Source organism: Hippoglossus hippoglossus, chromosome 11 (genome assembly GCF_009819705.1).
Source record: "Hippoglossus hippoglossus isolate fHipHip1 chromosome 11, fHipHip1.pri, whole genome shotgun sequence".
Taxonomy (NCBI): Eukaryota; Metazoa; Chordata; class Actinopteri; order Pleuronectiformes; family Pleuronectidae; genus Hippoglossus; species Hippoglossus hippoglossus.
In genome coordinates, this window is record NC_047161.1 from 17,398,276 (window position 1) to 17,421,085 (window position 22,810).

Here is a 22,810-nt window from a genome sequence, read left to right on the forward strand (position 1 = left end):
CAACTAAAGTACCTGATAAGACCTTGATGGATTGTAACAACAAAGCGCAATAGAATAGCAAACAACACAGCACAAAGCAGCTCTCATTCTACAAACAGTCTTTTCAACCTCCTCACTCTTCATGTCAACAGGTCGGTGACGGTGCAGAGGTCGTCGTAACTTATCTTCAATGTGAAAATGTTTACCCGCACTCTCCTTCTCTCCCTCACCTTACTGGTTGCATTTTGTCTCTGCTACTGCAGGAATATGATGAAGACTACGGAACAGCTTATGATGACCAGGGATACGAATCGTATGACAACACCTACACTAATCAAGGACAAAAGTAAGTTACGAACAAACTCTCACTGTTCAATATTTAGCGACTGATGAGCTAGATCTGTCATACGGGATTTGGTAGAGACCAAAACTGAGCGCAATATTTAAATGTATATGGCAACAGGAAACCCAACCTCTGATGCTGATGTTACTTGGTGTTTGCTGGATAAATAGCCAAATGTTTTCTTATTACATCCTCAAAGATTTTTACCTCAAAATTACATATTCAAAAGGTTTGATCTTCTACAAAATATTCAGCTCGTGGCCTTGAAATTGCTCAAGTGTAACGCTACACCTTCCTTCCACATTCCTTCCCTGGAGCTATGAATATGCTGTTATGGCCCCGCCCTGCCCCCATCTTCCCACACCATTTCTTAGGTTTGTGACATCACATACCCTGGCTGTTCCAATTTGTATTTTTTATTTTTTTTAAACTGGCTTTTGTTTACTACACTGTTAGAGCACAGTCACATGAACGCAGGCGAATATCACAGATTTCCTGCAGTGGAAATACTATGCCAGGGCACTGACTGCTTATTTAGTTCTACATATATCTTTAATCATATAAAAGGGTGCAAGAGGGACATGTTAACATTTTTTTTAAATGTATGTTTACTGGCGGGGGACTTTAAACTAAAGTGAAAAAAATTACCCAAAAAATAAAGCTGCTCTGATGTTTAATTTTTAATTAATTGTTTGATTTTTAAAACCACAACAACAGCAAACAGCGTCTCCCCACACCCTAACCATACTGTAGCAGCTGTGCTGTGTGTAGTAGAAATACATATTTATAAAACCTATATGAAATAGAAATGAATAAAATCTGGAATTTTCAGTTTTATCCACTTCATTTATATCAATGAAGATGAATGCAATTCAATTCTACTGCATCACAACTTGCATCCTACACAATGACAGCGCAGTATAATCAACAACCTTTAAGGTAGGATTCAGCAGGACCGGTTACTTTAGGAAGGTGTATCTAGTAAACTGCTCATTAAAAAAACAAAAAAAACACACAGTACTCCAAACCGCTTAAGTCAGTGCAATTAATTAAACAGCACTTGAATATACATTGAATGGTTTTTATTCCTCACAGGTTTATGAACAGCACCTGAGAGCAGTGTGTTTGCTGCTGGCTGGCCATTCGAGTAAATGTAAGGGGTGAAATGAGGTAAAAATCGATATCTTTGAGGGTCGAGAACAGCTGGATTATGGTGCATGAGCTTTTAAGAGTCGTTTATGCTCATTTTCTGCACCGTTTGAAACTCTAAAGATCACTTCCTGTTAGTTAAGTGTTTTGTGAAGGGTGAAATGAAGTGTTTTGACCGACCTTTGAGTTGTCCTTTAAGATTAACTCAGAGAGGCAGAACTTAACGGTGACGTCTCCAATGTCCAAATTGCAGTTAAGAGAAAAGTACAAGTGTGGAAGATTTTAAAAGGCCGGATACAGAGCGGGATCCTTAATTATTAGTCTTGTAGTTATTAAGAAGCCAATCTCTGTCCTCAAATGAAACCACTCTGTAGACTCAGTGACGTAATCCGATTTCCCTCCAAGGAATTAAATGGAGCTCATTACGTTAAATGCATTATCTTTATTTTAATCAGCCTGAAAAATATATGGCCAAAGGTGCATTTTCACTTCAATGTGTTTCTCAATGCAGAACAAACAGTCTTAGTGGTATGCTGCTCCATTTAACATAGGGTCCTGCACGGCTAAATGCAGAATATTGATTTTCTCAATTCCAGGCCGCTATCCCACTCTGCAAGCCACACAAGGTCAAAGGCTTTTGCTTTGGTTAGATGGTGTCCCACTGTATTTTATCAGCAAATAATGTGCTACATTTATGTATGCCGGTGTGTGCCCCACGAAAGGAGAAATGATTGTTGCCACATTTAGTGTGTCAAAAATTGGATTGTATTGGCAGCAGCAGGAAAAAAGGAGGAAACAGAGGAGGAAACAGAGGAGGAAACAAAAACATTATTCTGTCTCTTGGCTCTTGTGAGTCAGGTGGTCAATGTTTTATTTTGTGGGGGTGTCAGGATGTATGTCACCCAGGCTGCATCCATCTTCTGTGCTATCTTTCTCTCTCTTTCTTTGGGCCAAATCACACACCCACACGTACACACATTCCTCTTCTCCTAACACGCTGAGGGATGTATCGCGGCGTGGTGTAGAGATGCTCGCTGGGCGGATGCAGGTCTGCCTCTGGAATCTGCAGCGATTTGTTTTAAAAGCAGCCTTGTGAATAATGGGGGTGGGGGGTTGGGCGGGGTTTGATGGCAGCGCAGAAGAAAAATGGAGTCCATCAAGTACAGGCTGGAGGCTGGGTCGACTCGCAGAGATTTTCATGTCTCTTATCTGGCAAGAGACGAAGCAACTAATAGGGACCAGACAGCTAAGTCTGTGCCTCCAGAGACGGATGATTCACTTTCTTCTTCTCATATTTTTGTGTCCCGTGTCCTGGATTTGGTTTAAAAGTTACTGTTGGTGCAGGCTGACAATATGCATGCACACAACTTTACAAGCTGTGCAGAGTACTTCAGTGCACAGTCTTGTGACTGATCAAATCCCATTAACTTAGGGTTCTGTTTAAATGTCCTCTGTTTACTCCTGTCTATATAATTATTACAATATGATACTCTATTACTCTCTTAAATCCTTCTATTCGGGACCACAGGACCAGACGACATGTTCCCAGAAATCTATTCATTACCTTTTAATATTGCATTTTAGTAACATGGAATAAAGGTACAGTGAGCAATTTTGGAGAAAATATACAACAACAAAACGAATACACCCCATAGCAAACATGAAAACATGATACAAATCTATTGGGTCTATCAAACATGGAACAACTAATGTTACCAGCTTGCCAGGCAGAAACAGAGCAAGCTCTGCATCTATCTTCATGCCTTTCAACTCTCAGAGGTCTCTCCAGAAAGTTTTAAAAGTTATCACCATCCAGGTCAGTCTCTTTAGCCAAACCCTCAATGCGTGGTCCCAGTGGATACGTCCAGGACTGAAATTATTTCCCATTCTAACCATATATAGTCTCCTCCAATGGCAACCTATTTCTTTTCTCATATAATCAGAGCACTTCTTTTTAAATCTTTCTTTTTCTGACCATCTCCTTTTGCTGTTCTCTTGCCATTTTTTTCTATTTGTGACACGGATGCAGTCTGCAGACCAGATCAGATCAATCACCAGATTGAACCTAAACTTCACCTTAACCTTGTCTGCATGAGCACCAAGACCCCCTGTTGCTGATTGGCTGTTATAGTGTTGTGTGTCTAAGCCACTTTGATTAGTTTCCCATTAAAAAGCCAGGGCTGCGTACAAAACCCAGAGGTTGTCTTGTTTTTCACACACACAGGACAGACAGCTAGCGCACCATGATGAGATCGTCACTGAATTTGACAGAAAGTGTATTAAACTTACTCCACCTTTAATACTGCGACATAATACTAGGCCCCCAAGCTTCTGCTTCACATTCACAATCCTATTTAGCCAAGTGATGGACAGAGGTGCATTATTTTCAGCCCAAGCCCGAGGAAAGTCATCGCAGGTCCCAGCTGCTGCAGGGCCTCGAGGAGAGTGTGTGTGTGTGTGTGTGTGTGTGTGTGTGTGTGTGTGTGTGTGTGTGTGTGTGTGTGTGTGTGTGTGTGTGTGTGTGTGGGTGAGGGTGTTAGTGTGGAAAAGAAGTCTCCTAACAATGTTTCTCGCAGCCTAAGGAGCTCCCACTCACCAATCTGAGCTCCGACTGTGTGGCAGGATTTCAGTTGCCGTAGGATAACAAGCAGAACAATTTACAGTCTCTCTGTCATAGTATTACCCCGATGGCTCATGCTAGAAACAGGCCTGCCATTTGTGAACATGACGAGAAAGGCAGAGGGTGTTTTTTTATTGCTGCTCTTGGCAAAAATGTGGAGCCGCAGTAGCTTTACTGACACATTAATTAACTTGAAATACTAATGTAATTCATTTAGGTGTAGGTGGTACTCATGGTTTGGCTGGTGAAATCTATACTACCATAGATACCACTTACATTCACTGTTTCATCTGAGTACATTTACTGTAAACTCCACACAATGTGGGGTTTATCCCTCGTTAACTAAAGATCAGAATTGATATAAGTCTTCTGTGAACAGTCACAAAGAAAAACACCATACATAAGGTGCTAAATTATTTAGTTTCCATCAGAATATTATGATAATTATCTTTTGACAAATGTTTAAATCATTAATATAATTCCTTACAACCAACATTTGCTTGTTTTTTTCTATCATGGAAAATTGAGTGTAGGTTACTTGAGTTCAATTGCTGGTCTCTCCACATGGAACATTTCAAAGTGACTGGGGATTTTGTTGCCTCGCCCATACTGCTATAACATTTAATTAGTTTTTGTATTCCTACCTACAAACACAAAGGTATACGTACTAAACAAATCATTCACCATGTCATGCATTGACACATTCTGTGAGCTGCAGTAACTATAATGTTACTTGTAGGCATCCAATAATACTACTTAAACGCTAGTAACGCTACCATTTTGACTAAAATTGTGACTTAATTTGAGCTCCTCAGCTAAAGATACAATTAGCATACTGTCACACTTTAAAAAATTTTTTTTTTTTTAAATAGGACTAATGATGATGACTAATTCATGAGACAGTGGCGTAAACATTTAGCTAAAGTGGACTTGGGTTAGTTACAGTGTTGAACAGCACATTTTATGTTGCAGTAGCCCAATAAAGTTTTTTAGGAAGGGGGAAAACTGGTGGCACAGGAAATGTACCCATACTTTAAAGCTACCATCTGTAGTATTTGAAAATTGTATGACATATTGAATGCAACAATTGTCAAACCTTGACCTACCTTATAATATTCAAATTTGCACATAGTGGCTTTAATATCGTACTGTACTCAGCTTATTTACAACTGTACGCCGATATGATCAAATCTTAATGTTCTGTGCTGTGTTAAACTGTTATGCTGCATATTACTGTCCACAAAGGCAAAAAACAGTACCCACTGACAAATGAGACAAGACAACCTGTGTAGCTACACTATACACATTCTGTCACACAGAGCAGCTAGAATAGGGTAATTTAGACATAATTAAATTTGAAAGGCAAATAAGGCACTCTCAACCATGAGACATGAGACTTGAACTGAAAAGCAGTTTTTAGACTGCCCGAAGACGTTTCACGACATTTTAATCTTTGAGAAGAGCGCTGACGCCTGGTGGGAACCTTGGTGGAACGCTACCTCAGCATGACAGCCATGGCAGTCCGTCCGCCAGCTCCCAGATCACAGCCTCCTCTAACCGTGTTTATACAACACAGAGCACATTGCTAACAACCTTTTTAGGAGAGGCAGCAGAGGGCTTTATCTCAGGAGGGTTATCAGACGCTGCAGTGGTTAGGTACCAATGAAGTGCTAAGGTCAAGGAGGCTTGAGGACACTGCTTTTGTGGGGAGCGTCTCTAATTTTATTAGTAGTGAGGAGGTGATGTCTCTGTAGGGAAATGAGGAGGATGACAGCTGTGGCGTAACCCTGGCTGGACACTTGGCGAGGTCACGGCGAGGTCGTCTCCTGCAGCTCGGGTGCAATCAAAGCATTATTTCATACTTGACACCTCAGAGACTGCCGGCTGCTGACACCTCGCACCTTCCCTTGCACCTTGCTGTGGTACGCTTTGCATCGCAGGCCGGATCCCTGAGGCCTGCGGGTACAAGGATAGCTCTATAACAGTGCTTTAAAAGGCCAGATACATCCCCAAGGAACAACTGTAAATCTTAGCACAGGAGACGGGCACAGAAGAGAACAGGGAAGAGAGAGTGGCTGGATTTCTAAGTTTCATGCTGAAGCACTTTAGAATCGATTGCTCATAAGATCCCCTGAATTACACAAACTGGCATCAACACCAACACACACAAACCTCCAGGTAGAATACTGCTCCGTGAATCACTTCAGTCATTTTTTACACTGCTTAATTCTTCAAAATGTCTAAAATATATCTAGAGGGGCTGAAGAGTGAGACATCGAACCATACCCTTGACAGTTTTGTCAATGTAGAATCTTTCTGAATACGAATCCACTCACTAAATACACCCATTATGCAAAGCACAGGGAGAGCTTGAGGTAGCTAACAATAGCTTATGCTAAGGTATGTTCAGAAGTGTGCTTGTAGCAATTTGCTTATTGTTGTAACCTAAAGAAATACGACAGAATGGCTCCCAGCATCCAGCTTACAGCTATAAGATGTGGTCATTATAGCAGTGAGTCATTGGGTGCTAGAGGCCTGTGAATACAGAAGTAAGGATGGGAGGTTTATAGATAGACAATTATCGTGTTTCATATATATGGTGCTGCCAGGGATAAGCTGTGCTGTGGTCATTAACGCAACTTAACAGCAAAGTTATCAGAAAGTCATCTATTGCAATGTGACGTTGGTGACAGTTCAGGGAGGCAGTGGGTAAAGTAGACCTGCTCTACATGTTTCTATCTTTCTGTCAGTCTGTCAACCAAACTGACCACCAGGCTGACTGATGACATACATTTACTAAAAGAAATGTTTTTGAGTAGGTAGCATGATTGTGCACGAAGGAAACGTTCTTGTGGTCATTTATTGATTCATTGATTTTTTTCGCCCCACGGTGTAGCAGGCAGGATGCATCTACCTACAGTGAAAGCAAAAAGCTCCCAGTGACACTGAGAGCCTTAATAACAGGATCAACAAAGTCAGTATGATTCATCCTCTGGGAACCACGAATTTCTGTATACAATTCCATAGCACTTAATTAATTTTGCAGCATTACCAGAACCCTTGGCACCAGGTAATAGAGTTAGGTAAAAGAGCAATCTTTTGCATATTTTTCAGGCCCCATTTTATTTTACCATTATAAGAGGGCCCTGTGGTGACAATGCCAAAGCAAAGCCTGTGTATTCAGAGCAAATAATGAAACCGTTTACAGTAGATTCATGCTGGGCTGTAAAATGGTAGGCCAGTTGGGTGCTTCTGTTCTGCGATGCTTTTCAAATTACAGATACAGAGCAGTGATTTGTTCTGCCCCCTCACACAGGCACAGATTGGACATACACGTTTGCATTTAGCTGTTGTCTTTGTGTGTTCAATTGTACGTGATGCAAAGGGTTTGGTAGCCTTTATCAATGCCACTATTCCAAGGTTTGCTCGTTGTGTCACAGCCCCAAGGCAGACATCATCCATTTAATACAAAACATTCTGTGTTTTTTCATAGCTCAGATTGGCTGTGTCTGCTGTCTGGTTTTTGAAAAAGACCAGTGCTTGTCTCACAGATGCTGGGCACCTAGATGCTGTTTTTAATATGGATAGCTTGTCAAGATGAGTGACAGGTGCTGTGGTGGGAATTAGACCATCTGAAGGGACGGAGGGCGGAATTTACACCACTCTCTCTGTCCCAAGACAAAGAGTGGCATATTGTAAATATAAAGCGCTTTCCATAAAAAAACAACAAAGCCACAGAATCCAGGTAGTCACAGTGTAACAACCCAATACATTCCTCTAGAGAGAATAGTGCAGACCGACTTGACTTCAATAGACACTACTTTCCCTGAAGGATTATTTTTTTCAAAAAAGGCAGGAAAGTAGCATAAATGCTCAGCTGAAAACCAGAGTGAAGTCTCATTTATAAAATCAAATCTTTGCTTTAGGCCATTGTGTCTGTCTTTGTGACTCTTCAGCAGGAGGTCAGCAGTGGAGATGGCTTTGCAATCAGCCACCACATTGAGCAATCACCATTGTATCCCGGAGAAGGGTTTCCATTTGAAATGATGAGAGCTTCAATTCATACTAAATTGTAAGAAAAAAAGGGCAGTGCTAGTTTTGTGTATTGTTATCTGTGGAAATCACCACTGATTCAGTATAATCAGTGCTTTCACTTTGGGGCTTTTTCTCTCAGCAGTTTTCAACCTTGTGGCAAGAATTAATGAAAAAGATGATCACACGAGAGGCATCAAGGAAGTTGAGCGAACAGGAGAAAAGCAGCCTTCTGCCACATCAGACCGGTGCTGTATTACCTCTGCAGCCCTTTTCGTAATGTCCTACACGATTTCTTCAAATTTATCACAGAAGACTGGAAGAGTGATGGCGATGAAAGAAAACAAAGACCGCTAGGGACATGTACTACATCATTCAGATTTAACACCGCCATCTGTTTCGTGATGCCCAGGAACAGCAACATCAGGGCTCAAGACAAAGCATTTACAGAGATGACAGATGTGTTAGAGGGGCTGCGTCTCTACCTGTGGAAAAGTAGGCCTGGCGTCGGATGCCTGATGAAAGAGACACTCTTATCTAATAGGCGTTGTGTTGGCCTCACGATGTTCCTCGCTGACACTTTAGACAGATGCGTGTGTGTTTTTTTTCCTCTCTCCTCCGCTCCTTCTTGGCCCGGCAAGTTGAGGGAGACACAAAGCAGCGGACGCCTCCTGCTAATGAATGTCAAATCAAAAGCTGACCTATTTAGAAAGTCAAAGCACTTTCACACCTATGACAGAAAGATATCCCCAAGTAAAAACTAACCACCTGGGGCACCTCATCTAATGCTTACAGTATGTCAGCCAGCTGAACACTTCGAACTGGGTGAAGCTGCGATTTGGGATCAATGGTAATAAATTATATTGTTTGAGTTGAGTGGTTTTTCTTGTACCTTTTTTATATACTACTATAAAGTACATAATGAGGCACCCTGAATGACCTTAATGTTTAATGAGTTTTATTGCTGCCCCCTTTTAAAGAATTACTTAGTAGACCAATATGTCAGTTCAAGCCATCAAGTTTGGACCATCAAAAAATGGTTTGAGTTCCAGAACTGAGCTAGAATGGTGTCAGTAACAATGTTAACTTTATAATACAGAGAAATACAGAACTGTAATAATTACCCTTTAAAAATATAATATCATATATCACACTGTTATATGGCAATATTTATTATTTTTTTAGGTGTATTTACTTCTGAAAATGTAACACCAATAACATACATGATTTAAAAAAAAGCTACATAAACCTTTGTTAACAAGTCTAAAATTAAATGTAAATTATGTAAATTAAATGAATATAAAATAATGAATAGGTATATGGAGAGGTAGCCAGGAATCAAACAAAAGAGTTCAGAATGAGAAAAAAATATGAATACATATTTAGATTTTCACAAATATGTGTTAATGACTCACTGTCACAATTGTCTGCTCTCAGTCTTCTCATATTCTGAGATAGACACACAAGTTTGCCCCCACTGTTGAGCAGAAGCCAGCTCTGTGTCTTCTGCGGCTCACAGTAAAGCCGCTGTTGGAGAAGATGCACTCTGATGGCGTGGATGTGGAAAGGATGGATCACATGCACTTAGCTGTTCAGGCAAGTTTAAAATAGTAGCCATCAGTCGACCTGAATCAACCTTGGTCCTACAAGTATGATTTGATTTCATCATTATCTCCCTCTGTGGCTGTTCTTCATCAGTAGCCATCACCATGGATATCTCCTGCTGGTTCTCCTTTTTTCTTCTCTGGTGTGGCCTCTCTCTCCTCAGTACTGCTGTGATGGTCTTCTCTCTCTCTCTCTGAGCAGCTTCTGCTGCAGATAAACCTCCAGCAAGATCTCACACCGTCAAGTGTTCCTGGTCCCATTTCTGTGTATCCAGGAATGTCAAGTTCTTAAAACATGGGTCTAGCACAGCAGCCAGGAGCTGGTTGTCACCGTCATGCTATCATCCAGCAACAAGTGGTGTCTCTTTATATTTATTACCATGGGCAGCATAACAGACAGAGATGCATTTACATTTACCGAGAGCAGCTCTGTGAGCGTGATCAAAGGTTTCAGCACAGAGACAATGTCCTCCCTTGTTAAATATCTTAGTCAGACCATTGGGTGGTAATTGGTCTGACAGCCCAGTGTAACTGTCCCCCTCTGCTCCAGCAGGCACTCCAGCATGAAGCACGTGAAGCTCTATGTTGGATGCATTTGTGTTCGGGCATGTGTTTTAGTTTTTGGTTTGTCATCGTCTTGAAATGCACCACAAGGCGTCTGATTGCAAAAACAGACTGGGTCTTGTTTCAGATCAGCATTTATGCACAACTGCAAAGTTTTTCGCCTTCAACGTTCTCCCTGTATGTTAACCCAGGATGGGTCATTGGAAAATAGTTCAACACACAGCTCCAGATTCGCTGCATCATTGTCTACAACTGCAGCCCTCTTCTTGGTAGCGATCTTTAAATTACTCTATCACTTCCCTGGGTTGCTCTGAGTGGATGGCAGCTGTGTGGTTTACCTCCAACATCTTTGTCCCCAATCTTCACAAATGAATTGTGCAGTGACAGTCGTGTATTCCTCCGTCTGGTTAGAGGTCCATATGTTGGTACCTCGATGAACTCTTCACTGCCGACGATGTTGAATTGTTTCATGTCGAGTGCTGCAAAATGCGCTGCTTTATCTATAAATGGTTTCAAAGGATAATTCATATTTGAGGTCTAATAATGACTTGCACATTTTTGCTTACAGAGTTTGCAAGTCATCCTGTAGGGACCATCTTTTGTATGCTTGAAATGGTCCCACACGTTTGACGATTTTCTGCGCAACATGTCTAATTTAATGAGTAGCAGGGATTGACCTTCAGGTTGCATCTCAAGAATCACTGGCCTCTGTAACTGAGACGGGAAAGTAACTATGCAGAGAAGTTGTGCAGCATTATTGATAAAATGTCACCTCGGAAATTAGAGGCGCCTAACAGCTTTTGTTGCCCTCTTCTCCTTTGTGTAAAGAGCAGGTCTGCACTGGCAGCTTTCGGCACGGACAGCTGCTTTTATTGGTTCTTTCTGCCTTTAGCAACAGAGAAACATGAAGGGTTAAGTGAGTAAAAGTTTATTTTTTTTAAGAAGAATCTTCGCTCCCGGTTTCCTTTTTTTTTGTGAAACGAACATAATGGGAATAAATTACAGGGAAATATGCTGACAGCCAACAGCATGTAAGCAAGCCTCTGAGATGGTTTTAGCAGAGCTGTATCCTGGTTTGTATTATCTGGATGTTTTCCATTGTTGTTGTTAGAGCTGTGCAAGAGATCCCCAAAATAATCCAGTATTTCACGTACTCCACAATATGTCTGCAAGCACCTGTGAATCGTGGCAAATTGATTTTCTGACATTCATAAAAATTGATGTTTATTTCAAAGGCGACCTCTCTGGAATACACCCCTGCATTTTAGCATGGTGTGAAATCTAATTATTTAGTATCCTGTCAGCTCGTGTCTCGGGCTGCACACTGACGAGCCAAAACATGCCTTCACTTGTCACATGTATCTCTGTCTCGCTCTCTCCTCCCATTCTATGTCTCTGTTGGCCAATGATGGGTGTCAGTGATATTCCAGTGACTTAACGTTTGCGGCAGATGCAGGGTGGCACCTCAGCCACGGGGGCTGACTGGAAACCAAGTGCTCACAGCAATAGCAGCTGGCCTAACTTCTTGGAGAGAGAGAGACTGCATTAGCACAGGAGCCTTGTTTGCTCCCGCTGGCTTGGCATTGTTTGTTGCTGAATTATGGACTGTGTAAAATTTATGCTAAGCCTGACTTAAGGCACAAGCCTCTTTAGGGAGCTGTCTCATGTCTCATTGAGCCGCTATAGCGCTCTTAAAATGACGCCTCCCACTGTCCTCAATTGGTCATGTTGTCTTGTTCATCCTTACCAAGAAAATGTTGCAGGAAACAATAGAGTCAATCAGTTTGTCATGCTCTTGCTGTTGAGAGGCATTATCAGAGCGAGAGAGGCTGCCAAAGTAAGCATCAAATTACAACCTTTACTGATGTCTAGCCACAATTAATATTTTACAGTACGTTGCTCAGGGTTTGATGTCTGTGTTGTTGAGATATTTGCTTCCATCAAATGGAAGTGAATTGCACTGGAGCTCCACAGTAACTCAGTACTCTGAGAATGGCCGATCTTTGGGCTAACAAGAGGGCTAACCAAATGTCTGGTCCACAGAGGATTTCCTGTTTGCGTCACCAGCTTGTCTCGCCTTTTCCATTGAATACTTAGCGACTTTGAGCCGCTCCACTTACAGCATAGCTAGTTAGCTCTGTCAAACCTACCCAATTATCCCTGGCATAGATTGGCCCAAGAGGGGTCCATCCTTTGGATCCTTTGTTGCTTGAGAACAAAAGGACGCATTTGTCAGAACCTTCAAAATGGATGGCCTACAGTCTTGCGGAAGGATGCAGCCTCACTAGGAGTAACAAGAACACTGCTTCTAGAAAAAAAGAGTTCTACAATTATTTTTTTTAGGTAGGTTATTTGAGCACTACAATTGGAATTCTATTCACTTCAGTTGTATTAGTGTGGAGTATTACCTCTGCCTACAACAAGAGGTTAACAAGTACACTATGCTAGTTTATGCTAATGCAAAGCAATTACTTTAGATTAGCAGATTATCATTTAGCCAAACATTAAGATTTTGTCAATATACTTTGACAGGATTAACGGTGATTTTCAACTAAATGAATACAAAAGGTTAAATGGAATGTGTGATGTCTCGTATGATCACAAAATAATTTTGTCAAATAGATTTCTGTATCCTCACACAAATATATAGTGGCACTTTATGAAAACTAATAGATTAAAAGGCAGAGAGCAACATCAGAAATTGGATTAATTGATCCTCTTTATATATTCTGAGTCTGTAAATGTTGTAAATCACCTAAACTTTTTCTAATTGGTCCAGCTTCTTCTCTATAGAGGAACCTCCTGCCCAGAGAAAAGGACTTAATAGCAGAGTGAATTTGTAGAAATTGATTTGCTGAAGAGCTGCAAACTGGTGTAATCTGATAAAGGAGCAGAGTGTCTCAACCATGACTCTGGGAGCTCAGTTTGGCTTTTAAAGATCACACCGCAAAACGCTACTCCATTACAGTAACAAGAGAAAAATGTAATTCGTTACTTCCACACTGGTGTGTCATTACTGTCACCTCTTTGCCCTCAGCAGTCGGGCGGTGTTGATGTGATGTGTTGGTGCTTTGGATGGCGCCTTCAGCTCTCTAATCCGGAGAGCAGAAAGGTGCTGCTGTCGCTGACAGACTGACAGGCAGGCGGAGAGGACCCAGCTGTGATGGCTGGTGTCGGCTCAGTGGCAGCCTTATGATGAATTGCCTCTCTTGAATGATAGCGCTGTTACTGAATGATACTGACGCAGGATTGTTCTGTCAGCATCTCACCGCTGACTGCAAAAATAAATAAATAAGTGAGGGAGGAACGAACCGCTGTGCAACTCGCCTCCCCATCTTTTTATTTTTCATTAAAGTTGCCACCGCTCATTGATCTCCATATGCAGTGATATGGAACTGGAAGCTGCTGCAGATATAGGGTGGAGGAAATTGCCTTGTTGAACCACAAATGTGGCCAAACTTTTCAGTGATTGAAAGCTGCCTCTTGTTTGTTCATTACTTTTATATTCAGCAGTGTGTGTCTGAGAAACAAACTTCCTGTATGTATTTCTTTATTACCACTGAATAAATTATTGTATGATTGCACTGATAATACATATGACTTTGAACAATAGAACAAAAAATAAGTTTCATTCCGCCTTTGTTTTCCATTTCCCGATAAGTGCAATTTATTTGATGCAGAGTGAATTATTTATCTCTCGTCTCATGAAGACTTTTATTCACCTTTCTGTTCTGTCTGTTTACAGCTCAGATGACTACTATGAATATGGAAACAGTGGGGAATCATATGAATCGTATGGTGAGTTGCAGACCTTTCTTTCTCCATCATATCTATATCTTCAGTCATCAGAACTATATAAATATGCATTTCCTGACTTCGTCCTGCTGGCTACATCTCAGTTGCCATAGCACCTGGGTAATTATGTGAGGTCTTAGACGCATTGAAAATACGGCCATAATAAGAAATGAAAGATTTTACTCCATGATACTGATCCTGAAGAATTTAGAGCAGTTCTCGAGGTATGAACATATTGGGTTATATGTGGACATTTATGTATATAATTAAATCCAATTTAGAAAATCCTACTTTTTATATTGTACACACATACAGATACAAGTGAATCAAGTAAGAGGGAATTCAAGAATCCAAGTCCTCCTTCCCCCAGCCACCATTTAACTTTAGTTAGTTTTATTCTTATGTCTGCCTCCGCACTCAGCTAAATAGATCAGCTTTATGTTTAAGGCCACTGGCCACTTAATAATGACTGGTTTCCAGTTTGAAGGCCCTTCATTATGTCTGAAGAGGGTTTGAAAAGCTCCAGTTGCCACAAAGTTCAGACAAAGTTAACAGCGCTGAGATAATGTTCAACAATACTGTGTCAGCTTACTGTCACATACAGTGAAATGTGGGCCAAGGTCATTTCTGCCGCAGCACTCAAATGACAGTGCAGCTAATGTAAAGTACAGTAGACCATGCTGCTCTGCCGCTGAAGGTTGAGATAAAGCTAATATTGTATGTGGAGCTTTTGCACCAAGTGAATAATAAGTCAGGCTGCTTCTTTGATAATAACCAAGGTGGTGCTTTGATGTATTGGTACGGGTGCTCTGCAATTTCAAGGCCAGAAGTAGATATTGAGTCAGGAAGACACACTTGGTGGACAGAGACAATTCCATGCCATCAGCTCTTGGGCCATTACAACAAATCTAAGCCAGGAACTTCAAGTAGCTGAAAACAAACAAAAACAGGTCAAACTGAGAGTCGTCCTCGGGCTGCTGCAACAACTCATGTCGGCAGGCGTCAATTCTTACAACTTGACCGTCTCCCAGTTGGTGAAAGAACTGTAAAATCTGACTTTTATTTCGAAATAAATTTAGCATATTGTTAATCTAGAACTAAAAAGATATGGCACCTGATCATGATGAAGTCATTATAGCAGATAATAAGGCTCTGGTTATGTTAATGAATGCAAATTCAATTCAATGCTATTTGTATTTCACAAAATCACACCATAGCTTATGTCAAGGCACTGGAGACCTTACAATATAGAAACAGTTCCCAAAGTGAGCAAGCACTTGGCGACACATTTATAAACAGTGTCCAAACTGAGCTGCAGTGATTTGTGCCCTTGTATCTTCTGGGCTCAGTCACGGCCTTAAAGTTTTAATTCAGCTCTCAGACAAGATTTTCTACATGTGTAATGAATTATATGAAAAATCTATTTTTAATATTTTTAGTTAGAGTGCATAATTTCTGTGTTATAAAGATATATGTTGCATATTTTTCATGTCGTTAAGTAGAATGAAGAGGATTGTGTTCTGGGAGGTTTTCTCCCCTTTAAAATGCAAATATCGGTTCTTATTGAAAGCGGCTGTCCTCTGCATCATTGAACCTACTGTATGTGTGCTCTTTTCATGCTTTTAGAGATTAAAATGTGGTTTTTTGAAAGTGAGTCACTGCTAATAAAACAACTTCCCCCAACGTTTGTGATGGCACAAACGGAAGCAACTAAGAGCCTTCAACTCATTGGAGTGGCACGTACCTGCACGTGAAATATAAACTGCAGGTGCGCGGGTCACACAGAAAGAAGGCGACAGTTCAAACAAAACAGATAAGCAGCGCTGATGCGCATCCTTGTTCCAGAAACACAAGGTTACCTTGGTGTGTTTCTTCAAAGTGACTGTCAGTGAAAGGGTGACAGGTTTAATTAAGGGGTATTGGCTGTGTGCTGCCAACAGAGAGAGCCTGTACACATACAAAAAAAACAAAAACCTTTGTGTACCGCAGCTCAAGGGAAGTCTCAGCGCTGGTTGAAGATCAGACAAAGGCTGCCATCGATACTGGCACCTTCCCATTGACGGTACCAGGGGGTGAACAGAGGCCGATTTGGGCAAATGGTAATCGCGACCTTTTTGCTGGGAGCCACTAAATGGGTCCTTTTCAAGTAGCCATTTGATCCTCTCATTCAATTATCTGAGATGCATCTTTCGAGGTGAAAGTCAGGCGTCTCGGGGCGAGTCGCTGTCTGAATTCAAGGACTGCAACGGCTCTTTTGTATGGACAACGTCAATACCAGACACTCAAAAGTGCTCACAAATTTTCCTGCTGCATAATTTTCATCACACATTTGCGCAGAGCTTGAAAGACTTAACGTGGTTTTGTTATGAATTAATGACTTAAGTTTCATGTCCCTGTGATCACTCTCCATCTGTTTCTTCTATGCTCTTCTTAATCAGGTCAGGAAGAGTGGGCAAACAACCGCGGCAAGGCAACGTCAGCACGAGCAGCCAAGGGAGTGTACAGAGATCAGCCATACACCAGATATTGAACTGTTTATACAACCCGCACCTGAGTCCCCATGGCTGTTTCAACCCAAGTAATGGATTTTTTATGGACGCTCCCTCCTTTTTAGAACTGAAAACTAAACCACAAAAAAAACAAATGAGACACAGATAGCACGACACTGAATTAGTTAAAAACTGGTTTTCAAAGAAAAAATCCCTCTGATTATTAAATCATACTCCCGCTGGGTAAACTATGTAAGTAATTAAGGTAATCTATTCTTTCCTCGAGGAGAAATCGACTGGACGTTGAGATTAAGAAAGACGCCATAGTACATTAAGTTTCTCGATGTGATTGTGAAGAATGACATTGTATCAAGCTATTTTACTTGGTAATGATTCGTAGATCACTGCAAGCGGTTTGATACAATGTTTCTACACAGCTGCCGGCGCAACGTAATTTATCGCCCCCTATTCTTTAAACCTTGAACTGCGTGGTTGATCACTTTAAAATGTAGTAGCTTAGTTCTAGGAAAGTGCAGTACAGTAGATATTTCTTTCTGAAGGGTAATTGGTGGAATTGTGTCCCTTGTAAATTGAGCATTTACAAACTGAGAAAAGAGAAACGTCATACATACTGTATACATATTGTATTGCTGTTCCCTCCTTTTTGTAAAATAATAGTTCTTTAGTGTTAAAGGGCTTATAAAAGCATGGTGTGCAAATGTGGATATTGTCGGCTGTTTTATTCTGAAAAGCCTGTGTAGTTGTGTTCATGATTATGCCCCCAAACATCCACTTTAATACATCTATAAATAGCTGCTCATACATTATGTACACCCGTCAACCAGAGATGCAAAACAGTCCGGGAGCTTTTTTTGATTTTTGTGATTTTTTTAGATGCTCTAAATAAGGATTTTGATGTCATTTCTTTGATTTAAAACAACATCCTTTTTCTGACTTTGTAGGCATAACAATCAATTTTGAGATACTAAATCACATGCTGGTGAGTTGGTAATCATCTCCATGTAGAGATTTGTTCAACTATACTGATTTTGAGCTTATGTAAGCCCTTTAATATTTTCCTCTTTGTTGATGCTGAATAAACATTTTGAAAGAAAACACTGGTGTTTGAGAGAATAATTACGGACTCATAAAAAGGACTCATAATATAAACTAACAAAACCCAAATGAAAATAAAGCCGGACAAATTTGGAAGCCTCTCATGAATTAAACGGACTGGATATAATTTTTAATTGCGCGAAAAACTAAATAAAACATCATATGTTCCGACATGAAATCCAATGTGTGTCGGAAGATTACCCAAAATACTTATAAACAGTGTAAACAGCAAATGGCTATTTGTGACCTTGTCGCTGACCTTGGTAATCTGATAAGAATGCTTTTCCTATTTGTATTTGAACGCCATGTGATGCATTTTGTGGAAAATCTCTCTCCGACCGAGATTTAGGGGATTTAGCGATAGCGACATCGCCGCTCTTGAAACACTATCTACTGTGTTTGTTCATATAATTCAATGTGAGGCGAACGCCGATCACGTCGGGCATCATCAGTAAACACGCATTAACTTCCCTGAGTGTTTACCCCGACAGAGACGGTTCATAGCGCTGCACCAAAAACCTCCTTGACCTCCTCTACGCCTTGTTCGCTTTGGCGCAGTGCGAGGGAGGTGGTGGAGTCGGGGGTGGGACGGGATTGCTCTCTCTTCTTGTTCTGCTCTTTCTGTTCTCCTCCGGTCATGTGACCCTCTCTCAGTCGCTTAAAGAGCCTGCCTTTGCCCCGTCCATTAAAGAGACTCTAAATGACCCCCAGCTGACCTCCGCAGAGAGAGGATGGCAGTAGCTGTTTAAAAAGACCTCCGTCCCACAAGGTAAACAACCTGACCCAGTTTAACCTCTCCCCTAACGTAGTTGCTCATAAACCCTCTCTAAACTTAAATGTAACATGTTTTCCTGTCTCTGTTAAGTCCATAATCTAGACACAAAGCTAGGAATAATTAGACGTCTGTAACAACACACTGTAAAAAGAAAATAAGTTGGATAAATAGCAGTAACATTTCAGCGAACTGTGTAGTGAAATAACTTTATTCTAAGACATTGATAAAATATGTCCTCTGTTACAATAATTGAACCATATCATATTATGATGTCTTCTCATGTGAATAGATGTCAAATATGTCTATGTTGTTAACTTACATGGTCATAGTGTTGTTTATATTCCTTTTTAGGTTGATGTCCCAGCTACACCAGACCTTCTATCCAACGATCTCCCCGGTGCAAAAGGTAAGGTGTTCATATATGTATTTTTTTATTCTCAGGAATTTATGAGACTGTTTTGCATGACAACGCTGAAATACAATAAAGTTACAGGATTAAATGAGGGTCAAAAGTATCCTGAGCTTTCGGGCGTTCATGAAAAGGTTCTTAGAAATCCACTCACATTTTTAAATTGTTTCAATTATTTGTCTCTCACAGTGAAACAGTGAATCCAGGGGTCAAATAAGGGTCAGAAAGCTTCAAGGTAAAATCTGGGGGACCCACAGGGATTCCTCAAATGCGTCTTAGAAGTGCACAGTGTTATTTTAGTTGTTAAAAGATGCACGTCCTTGTGTATTGATCTCTACTGATGCAGTGTAAAGGATTAAACAAGAATGTGGGGATAGATGTAAATATGAGGATATACAAAATATATGGGGTTGAATAAGGGTGAGCAATATTAAACGCTTGCAGGTTGGATATGGGAAACCCTGGGGATTATCTCAAAACTTCCAAGAGGTCTGCAGAAAATTTGAATAATTTAAGGTTGTTCTCAATTACTTAAAGAGTAATGGCTCTGATGTATCTGACTTTGATTGTGCATTTTTAAATGTGATATAAGATACAGGAACTATAGTGTCAAATAAAGGTCAAAAGTATTTCAAATATGAAGGTTGGATCTGGCAATAATGTCAAATTTGTACAGATGCATGTTATGTATTTATTTTATACAAGTAAATATGATGAGAACCCTTTAATGGTCAAATGAGTCAGAAATAGTTTGAGCTTTAAGGTTGAATTTACACAAACAGATTTCTGAAAAAGGTTTCATAACATCGACTGAAAATCTCAAGTTAACTGTTCATTCAATTATCAAAAGATGTGCAATCAAATGGCATAGCCACTGCTTGAAGGAAGAGTGAACCTCCAAATTAACAAGAATTGTTTAATACCCTTATACAGAAACAGCTTCAAATGAACACCTCATTTATAAATAGATGAATAATTAACTGGATGTCTTCTTTGAAATCTGGGACCCGTTCCTGTCATATTCCAGGTAAACTACCATGGATTAGTGTTAAACTTGACAAATCTAGGAGCCAATAACACATAGTTAAAGCCACGTGTTGGGTTAAAGAGGTGGGAGTGATCGCAAAATACTGTTTCCTGAATATTATGGTTGGAACCTTTATATAATTACTTTTCATTTTGTATTTTAATCTTATATCAATTTATTTTTGTTATATTTTGTTTTATTCACTCATTGCTAAATATGCCTTAAATGGTTCATAACTACACTGTGTTTACAGTCTCTATTATCCAGCAGATGCACGAACAGACTGCTAATTTCTACGTTTGTGTTTTCTCTGGGATACTTTTAATTTCAGTATGTTGTACACCCTTTACTTTACGCTGTGGTTTTAAACATACAATACCTGCTGTGGTTAAGGTTGCTGTATTTCTTATGGAAACAATTAAAAGCACAATTTGAAAAAGGAAAAGATGCGTGACTAAATGTACTGATCTGAACCGTGCAGTATAAGCAACAATCTAACAACAGAAATCCTCCCAGATGAAGGGGTGACCCTTAGGTGGAATTCTCAAACCATGGTTTAAACCTGTCTGGATATCAATTTAAAAAGAAAGTACAAAATGAAATATTCTACAGAGGACACAACGTTATCTTGACACATCAAATATTAATGTGACTTTGAGGCAACTTGATGTTCTCTTGACAGATGTTTAACGTGGAAAATATTTTTCGGGAAGTTGTGAAATCCTTTAGCTTCGCCCCTTGTCTGGAGCGTCGACCTTCAGTTCTCCTCTTATAGCCTCCCACAATCCCCTCAAGGGGATTCCTGTCCCGCCGGACTCTCTGCCTCACTGTGTACCTCTGCAATTAGTGTATAAGAGCACTCTGTCATCTGCACCACTATGGGGCCCTTGTTGCTGCAGTTTGAAAATGACACTGGGCTTGAATTAAGTGGAGACATGTAATGCCTGATTGCGTTAGCCCAGAAAAAAATTGAAGTGCAGTTAACAGATTGTGGCAAAGACAGTTAGGGGAGAAATCTGTCTTTTCATTCCTGCTGAAGCTCATATTGTTCCTCTCTCTCTTTTCCTTCCTTTCCCTGATAGACTTGACAAACCACACACAAGCTTCCCTCCAAACATCCAAGCCTGCGCGATGTCGAAGTGAATCCCAAAAAAGGCCATCATCCAGAGTCATGAAACAACCTCGGGTGGACTTTCAAACTCTCACAGTCCAGACTCTAGGTGAATCCTGCGGAGGACGAGATGTGGACTGACCTGCTGAGAAGTCGAGTAGAGGGGTGGGGTGGGGGGGGGGTCGGGGAAGGCAAAGTAATGCATATATCGCACATCGTGCTTTTCCTGTGAAAGGGGGGGGAAAGAGGAAACCCGTGAGGCAAATGGAGTTCCTCATCCTCTGGGATGATCTGTTGGAGAATATTCATTTCAGAGCTTCATCGGCACTGTTTACATTTTACATCTACCCAGGAGTGCTGTGAACCGACTGTGAGCCTGCCCCGCGTCTCTCCTGATTCTGACTTGTTAGAGGGGATGTGTCTACCTCTTCCATTAGACATTAACTGTCGCCTACCAGGCAAGATCAGTAAATAAATAATAGGATATGCTGAGGGGAAAACAACATATTTCTCGCAAAGACACTTCTAAAACCCTTATTGTTGTGCTCATTAACCTATATCCAATCCACTCCAATGAATAAATAATTCACCAAGTGCCTTATTGTTGCATTGTCAGGACAGTTTTGAATGTTTAGGCCTGTTGCTGGAGTTAAAATACGGGGCTGTACGATAGAAACGGTAGCTGTTTTCCTCTTTTATGCTGCTTCTAGGTTTTCTTTATGCATTACCATAGTGCTGGAAAACACCACTCAGCCACATAAAAGCAACTCTATTCCAGATGTATTGCTTAATCAGAGTCGACTTCAGTGGATATTACAATTCCAAAATAGCTTTCTACCGGATAGAGAGCTTCATTCTGTCTTGTCCATAAGTCCAGATAGGCTGATCCGCAGTGCGCACCGTCATATGTCCTTAGCGGCAGACAATAGTTTTCCATTAGAGGGAGTGATTCTCTCTGGAGCCTCGGGCCAAGCCACAGACAATAACATGGCAACCCAGAGCTCGCATCTCGGGCTCCCGGAGTCCACGCTCATCACCCCGAGGGACAGATTCCCCCTCTGAAGTGGCTTTAAACAACAGGCTTATCTGAAGTAGGCATGTCGGAGTTAATAAAGCAAGAGCAGCTTATTTGATTAAGAATGCATACAAAGGAGGATGTAGCGATCAGTCACCGAGAGACGAGTCCATTTCAAATCTAGAAAACAGATGGATTGGTCCTGAACTTTGGTCACAGGGACAAGCTGTTGTTTTAAATAAAGGCTTCAGAGGATCGGGAACAAAATTTGAAATATCCTTAAGTCCCTGAAACCCTCTTTTTTTCGCAGTCGTTTTTTTTTTTTTTACTGTGAGCAATGAAGCCTTACATGAACACACTATTCTGTCAATATTTGAACAGTTTTGAATGTTTGAAATGGGAATGTTCTGTATTCCACCCAGAGACTGTAAATAAAAACGGACAAGATGTCTCCACTTCATCTGGTTTTACAAAAATGAAGCCAAAATATCCCAGATACGGCCACTGCCATCATGCGCTGGCGACAGCATTCGGAGCCAGTCTGGCAGAGGGTTAGGGGTTAGGGTTAGCTCCCAGCTCCACTCCATGATTATGGAGTTGGAGGTCCCGCCAATACAGGAACATGACAAATTGCAAGTCTGTCTTAGCTATCATGATGTTGCAACCCATTTTCATAGCATCAATTACTAATTAAAACCAAAGTTACCAGAAGGATGAACACTTAAACACATATCTGTAAGTGAGTTTTGGCTTCACTTTTCATATCGGTCATGTCGTCTATC

At 40.8% G+C, this 22,810-nt stretch overlaps 1 protein-coding gene across 2 annotated transcripts in view; it reads left to right on the forward strand.

Moving 5' to 3' along the window:
• Window positions 1-22,550, forward strand: part of khdrbs3 (KH domain containing, RNA binding, signal transduction associated 3) — a 116,416-nt gene extending 93,866 nt beyond the window's left edge. Inside the window, exons 7-11 of one of the 2 annotated variants that reach the window (XR_004615440.1) lie at window positions 243-325; window positions 14,037-14,089; window positions 16,525-16,664; window positions 18,818-18,872; window positions 20,985-22,550. Coding sequence is in view for 1 of the 2 variants with exons in the window: in XM_034600413.1 (XP_034456304.1) it covers window positions 243-325; window positions 14,037-14,089; window positions 16,525-16,616 (228 nt within the window). In the remaining variant the exon portion in view is untranslated. Of the gene's footprint in view, window positions 1-242; window positions 326-14,036; window positions 14,090-16,524; window positions 17,692-18,817; window positions 18,873-20,984 lie in introns of those variants that run through there. The other variant, XM_034600413.1, reaches the window with a different exon arrangement.
• The last annotated feature ends 260 nt before the right edge of the window (window positions 22,551-22,810 follow it).